Genomic DNA, 7,074 nt, shown 5'->3' with positions numbered 1-7,074 from the left:
GGAGTTATTTGAGCATTGCTGTGTTCTGATGAGCAACTGTCCAAGGTGCTGAAATGCTCATTGCGGCCTGACAATACAGCCTCTCAACTTCCACTGTGAAATGGCTTTGGACATGAAAGTGAAGGAGGTGGCATACTTACCATCGTTATTATTCTCAGGCACTCCCAGCCTTTCAGGATTGAATGCAGAAGTGTTAATGGAATCGCAGGGGCTGGGAGCGGGCTGCCGATGTGTGCGGCCTGACAAATGATGCCACCTCAGACGGGCTTCTTGCGATGACAACGACGGAGACTCCATGCTCAACGAAGCACGTACAGTCCCTCAGGGTGGCTCTGCGCATTCCCCACACGGTCCAGCAATCGTGGCGACTGAAGATAACCGGCCATCTGCGTATTTCTCCCTGGGGCCTCCCGGCGCAATGAAACTCCAATTTCAGACAGCCATCTTTGTGACCAGCACGTGCCGAATTCCCCTCCCCCTGTTCTAATTTTGCCACATTTTGTGTGCATTTAAAGTCCGAGTTCAAATGTCAGTCGCTGTTTTCCGAAGGCACCTGTTTACTTTTCTTTCTTTGACTTCAAAGTGAGAGTAATTTTTTTAAATTAAGTTTTGCGTGAAAAATATATATAGTTCAACGAGGACTGACCTGAGTAAACCATCTCCGTTGAACTGATTTACCTTTCAGGTTGTGTCTGATTATTGTATGCAAATTATAATCAGTCTGTTCCAGGTACAGCTGCCAACTTTTATTAATTAACATGCTGAAACCGTACAGTAATTGCTACAGAGACTGCTCATTCAGCACCTCCGGTTTCAGTCTGCTCAGCATCAGACACTAAAAATCTTGTGTGTTTTTGTGTTAAAAATCATGGAGCATATTATCAAGACAGGCGATAAAATTAGCGCCGCTTTAGCGGCAGAAAACTGCCGCTAAAACGGCGATAATGGGCTTGATGATATGCTCTATGGAATTCCAATTGAAGCCCATGTTAGATGTGAAGGACATTTAACATGGGCTTCAATGGGAATTCCATAGAGCATATTAACAAGCCAATTATCGCCGCTTTAGCGGCAGTTTTCTGCCGCTAAAGCGGCGATAATTTTATCGCCTGTCTTGATAATATGCCCCATGTCTGTGTGTTATGTATGTTTGTGTACTAAATGCCTTCTTATTTACCTTCTCCCCACCCACCGTCCACACCCATGTTTTGTTGTGTTGCGTGCCCCACCCTGTGCTGTCTTGCTTGTCCCATCCCTGTTGCCAGACAAAAATGTGCTATGACGTAGCCAGTGCTGGCCAGGTCATAGTGCTTTTTTCAAGGACTTTCAGCCATGCTGAACTGCAGAGGTACGGCTATACAACATGGCTAAAAGACATTCACATTGACAATGCCAATAAATCTTGCATTGCAGAGACCCATTTGGTTTGCCAATGCTTGTTTTAAAAGATTGATGATTTTTACAATAATATGGCATCAATTGTTACTAAAGTGATGATCAAACACACTGTGGGCCCTATTATAAGGTGCGAGAAAATCTAGTTTGTGGCTCAAATGGGAGTCTGTGCCTGAAATGGGACTCCAGCTCGGACATTAATGCAACATCCTGGGGGCTTTTGACAATACAAATTGAGCCAGGTCAACCAAGGTACAAATTGCGTACATATGCAATGGCAAAGTGAACAATGCTCGAGGCACTTTATCTAAAAAAAACTGGTGTGGCACTAGAGCAAACTAAAGTGCAACATCTGATTCTCCTTAAGATAAATGCAGGCATAAAAATGACCTCTTTCATGTGTCTTAGCCCTAACTTGCAACAGGTGATACCTATGCAACTCTAGTTCAGAATAAGTTGGGGTCACCATACCCTGTTCTGGAAGTGCTAGGATTAGCAGCAGCAGGTCATTTTTAGGTTGAGTATTTGAGACCTCTTGTATATACTTTAGTATATACTTATATGTGTATGTACTTTGTGGGCTCTGGAGATCAGCCCTAAGACTTGTCTGCTTCCGCTTAGGGACTTTTTTTTCTGTTTAACTGCCTCTATTTAACTGTCTTGATAGAAAAAGACCAGTGGAGGTCAGTAAAATACCAGAATTGCTTTCTGCTTGTTCAACTGCCTCCATTTAACTGTCTTGATAGAAAAAGACCAGTAGAGGTCAGTAAAATACCAGAATTGCTTTCTGTTGCGAGACTTTCTTTTTTACATTTTTCTTGCAACTGCCTCTATTTAACTTTCTTGATAGAAAAGGACCAGCAGAGGTCAGTAAAATACCAGAATCACTTTAGCATTCTCTAGATTACACTCCATAGAAATTGTCTTCTACAAGCACACTTAGACAATAATATTTTTTTCAAATCTTGTATTTTCAGTGATATGACCACCGAAGGCCCTGATTTTATAATAAAAACAGAGGTTTGGACTATACCATTTTCCGCTGAAAGGCAATATTTCTCTGCATGTGTTCCCATGCCTGGGGTGTCACGCAGTTTGGTGCTTACTTTCTCTCCATGTTAAAGAACAGCAGATGTTTCAGCACCGAAGCTAATGTGCTACATAGCTAAATACATATAAGGTCCAAAAAGCGAGACCGATTGCATGGCAAATGCTTGTTGTCAATGGTTTATGTCCAGTGCAGCTATGCTAATATGATGCAATAATTTTCAAAATCTGCGGGTGTCTTTTAATTCTCAAACAAACACTTACAAGGTTCTTTTCGAAGTGTACTTTTAAATGACCAGCTAATGCGCGACATTTGACTGCTTAAAATTTGAGCCTCTATAGATTGATTTATCTGACAAACTCAGAATCTTGGTCTAGAAAAATACCAGTCTCTTTCCCCATCATAACGATGCGAAATGTAACTAGAACCGATGAGACTGGGACACAATGTTCGACAGGCTTTATTGCCCTTATTAAGACAGTGTTCCTTAGCCAGGATTTAAGGATGTGATAATAATTACATGTAAAAAATAGCCACTGCTATAATTACCAGAGGAGAAGGCTGCTCAGCAAACAAATCAACAAAGTAAGGGTGACACTATTTAGTAAACCTGAGGAGGGGAACAGACACAATTATAGGCTAGGCAGCAATTTTACATTCAGGCTCCTGAACAACTTGCACCCTCATTTCATCCAACTTGCGGTACGGTGCCTCAATCCACACTCATGTTAATTTACTTGCAGTACTGCTTGTGCTACCATCAGACTCCTTCCAGAGCATAGGTTTCAAGGTGGCTGGGGTGACACAAAGCGCACTATCTGTACTCCTGCCACATGTTTTAGAGGCAATCCTGGGCGTCACACCAAATCACCCCAGGTTTCCCAAACTAGACCTCAAACAGCAAGAAGACAAAACAGATTTCCCACATAGCATAGTTAGGTGCATGCAAATGTATTCATTGTGAATTTTCTATGTTTTAATCGACTGTAGTCAACAAAGACCGTATATTAAAATGGCCAACATTAATCTACCATATTTCTTCTTGACGTGTATCTTCTTTTTCTACACAGGAGAAAAGTTGTGCCAAAAACCTGAATAATCTTTATTTTCCTTTTTTCATGTGAATGTTTCATTTTATGCAATCCTCGGAGCAAATAGTAATGAACACCTGCGTGAGAACATCTTGGAACTAATGTATCTTCTTATGTTGCAGATAACTGAAGTTTGAAGGACTCAGAGAGATTTCATTGTGCTTTAGCTTGTGAAAAGAATCAATCTGCCTTATCAACATGTTCTTTAAGCTAATTGCCCCCCTTCATGGGATCCGTATGGAGGTGTGGCAAACTGATGAAATGTGTGTCCTAAAATAATGCAATCCAGACATTAATTCAGATGCCTTCCCCACTTGATAGAAGAAATATTACTTAATTCATAGATACTGCCTTTCAGAGGCTTTCCATACGGACACCTTCCTCCTTATTTCTTCCCAACTTTCCTGACTTTTCCTAGCTTAACCGAGAAGGGCTTCCCTTCTTGGGAAATTAAATCTGCTTTGATTTAATTTGGGACAACTTTATAGCAGTTCTTCTCTGCATTTATGAATTTGAATTGCCTTGCAAATTATAGACTAATGCATTCATGTATCGGTTACTGAATTACAACTAATTTGATGATTTGAATATGTAATTTTGTTAATCTGTTAATAAACCTTTATCGTTTGCAAATTTGATAATCTGTCTTCCTTGTGATTTAAAATGTGAATTTTTTTCTGCTTCTATCATCACAATGGCTTAATTAACTTTTGGGTCTGGTAAGCCCAGTTTAGAACATTTGTTATTAGTTTTGTGCATTAGGGGTCAATACCTACAAAATGTGTATGTTTGCACTCGTATAGGCCTTTGTCTAAAATTAACAGCAGATTTATGCTTGTCTAGAGATTTTAAGAATGCCTTGTGTTCCACAGGGAAATCTGTGACTTCCATACCTTCCGTGTCATACGTCTGTCAGCCCTGCCCTTATGTATTGTGCATAAAGCATACAGTTCACAGCCATAGGATTAGGGTAAAAGTGCAAACACTGGTTTCCTCTTTTTCATCACATATAAAACATTTTCTATATGAAGAATCCCCCCTCCCCCATAATACTGCCTGCGAGCGTTCGGCAAACCATTGCACACTAGTTGCCAATGATTGCAGAAAAAACTCATAGCAAATGTTTGTGATTAAGAACTAAGTTACAGCTGCGTTTGTCACATTTGCAATGCCAATTTCACTTGCATTCCCATGAGAATATCCATTTTCCCGCCCCCTACATTACAAGTCTGTTTAAAATCTACCCACATGGCAGATCCTAGTGCAACAAAGTTGAAAATGCATGTTGTAATGTAAGAATATATTTTATTATGGCGGCAGGAATATTATTGGTATTTTCTATTGACACAACTTTGTTTTAAAGGTCATGTGCTTGGGACTTTCCACACTTACGTGCAATCCCAACCCTATTGCAAGCTGGATTTCTTTAGCTTAACAGAATAATCAGCACTCAGAAAGTCGAACATTTGATCGTAGAAGCCAAACTTGATCAGTCATGAAATTAAAGCAGATATGCATTTATTTTACTTGCAAAAAATATGCACTTAAACTATGAAATAGCACTGTAAAAATACAAAAACTGGATCCGACTTATTAGAATTTTTCGGATTTTCTATTGCTTCTTTGCACCTCATGCATGCATGGCATTCTATTTGTGGTCATTGTATTGGCCAATTGGCTAGACTGTCCATATGAAGATTCATCTTGTGTTCATGATTTGTTGTATGTCCTTGGCTCTACATACATGGTAGTTGGGTTGTCCATGAACATCTCTATTGACCTGTACATTTCTTTTAAATACGACAGCGGCTTTGTACATAGAAATATTGATGCGCAGGGGCCAGAGGAATGTTTTACAGTCTTAGATCAGGAGATACCTGTCTCTTTAGTCTAGTTCTAATGAATGTAACTATTGCTGCCACAGGTATGCATGCAATCGAGGAGGCCACCAGCAACCCTATAACTACAAGTGCTTCAGTGGGATAATCCTTTGTCACCAGTCGACCCTGCAAAAGAGAAATTAACAATTAGTTTTCTGGGATGAAATGCACAAGACTGACTGATATTGGAGGCCAAAATCCAATAATTGCTTAATTAAGGCAAGCTGCTAGATAATTAGATGCTCTACAACAATACCATAGTAGGTGGTCACAATCTTTGAATCTTAAATGCCCACTTTATTCTTAGATTATAAAAGTGTAGTCATGAAAATGACGAACAAGATGATAACTAGTGTCTGGTTAGAGCTGTGAAGCATAATCTTAGCCAAAAATACTCTGCAACATGACGTGTAGTACAAAAGACACAGCATAAGTGCAAACCAACTATACCTCTGTTGTGCCCTTCTGCTATCTTATGCATTCTACCCACAGATTTGATGTTCCATGCTGCTCAGTCAGTGAGGGGCATATCATCAAGGCCTTCAGCTTTAGCGTCCGTTTTCGGATGAAAAGCGGCGATCATTTTATCACCCTATCAGCAAAGACATGCTAGCGCGTGTTTCAATGCCTTTGCGCTCGTTTCCTCAACGCCCATCTTTGCATCGCAAATGAGATGCAAAGTGGGCGTTCCTCCCCAAAAGAATGTGAGAAATGTCGCTAACAGGCCTTTCTCCTATCAGCAAGCTGCACGCTAACCTGCGTAGCGATAAGAAAAGTAGCGCTAACGGCGGTTATCGCTACTTTCCTTACGCCTGCTTTCAGTCTGACTTAGCTATTAAGTCAGACTGAAAGCAGGCGTAATCCAATGGAAGGTAGATATAATGGCTAAGTCTGCCCTGCCCTATCATTAAACTATTGCCAAACGTTGTGTGATTATCGCTGAATCCCACATTTGGCAGCTTGCGCTTGGAATTTTATCGCTTTGGAGATAAGCGTCGCTGATAGCGCGCTATCTCAGCGATAAAATCCAGCGATAGCCGGCGATAATTATCCTCGCACTAAGAGCGCTTAGCGGTCCTAGCTGATGTGCCCCTGAGTGAGGTCATTGCATGGTTGGAATACTGAGAGTGCTTGTGCTTGGATGAGAGGACGGTTGGAGTGAGAGCTGAGGATGCTGCTCCTGGTGGGGCTTTAGCTGTTTTACTTTATTTACTTGAAACCTGATCTGAACCTAATAAACCTACATCTTTTGTAACCTACGAGACTACATGTTTGGTTGTAACAACCTTTCACTGGGTATGAATTCTAGAGGTGTGTCAAACTGTGGAAAATTCTCAAAATTATGTAAAAATACACTTTACTGTTAAATGTGCTTTGTCAGTACCACCCATGACTTTTGCCATGCAAGGGCATACTACATGTCGACAAGTAAAGCGAAACACTGGTATGAGACTGGTTTGAGTAGATAATGATCATAGCAAGACATTTTCTGCACAAACCAGTCTCCCAGGGGCAAAAATTATGGTAAATCATGTGGTCTCAAATTTTGAGAAATGTCAAGAATTTTCTCTATTTCTAACCATGTTTGTGTAATTTACATTTAGCTCACGCCTAAAAACTTCCAAGCTACAGCTCAGTATGGTTGTACAGATTCCAATTG

General features: G+C 40.6%; 1 protein-coding gene across 1 annotated transcript in view; it reads right to left on the bottom strand.

The window, feature by feature from the left end:
- Positions 1-4,822: 4,822 nt before the first annotated feature.
- SLC6A20 (solute carrier family 6 member 20) overlaps positions 4,823-7,074 on the bottom strand; it is a 358,737-nt gene continuing 356,485 nt past the window's right edge. The window contains exon 11 of the mRNA XM_085607357.1: positions 4,823-5,540. Coding sequence (XP_085463483.1) covers positions 5,388-5,540 — 153 coding nt within the window. The 3' untranslated portion in view covers positions 4,823-5,387. The remainder of the gene's footprint in view (positions 5,541-7,074) is intronic.

This window comes from Triturus cristatus, chromosome 5_2, assembly GCF_964204655.1.
Source record: "Triturus cristatus chromosome 5_2, aTriCri1.1, whole genome shotgun sequence".
Taxonomy (NCBI): Eukaryota; Metazoa; Chordata; class Amphibia; order Caudata; family Salamandridae; genus Triturus; species Triturus cristatus.
This window is presented reverse-complemented; position numbering and strand designations above follow the sequence as displayed.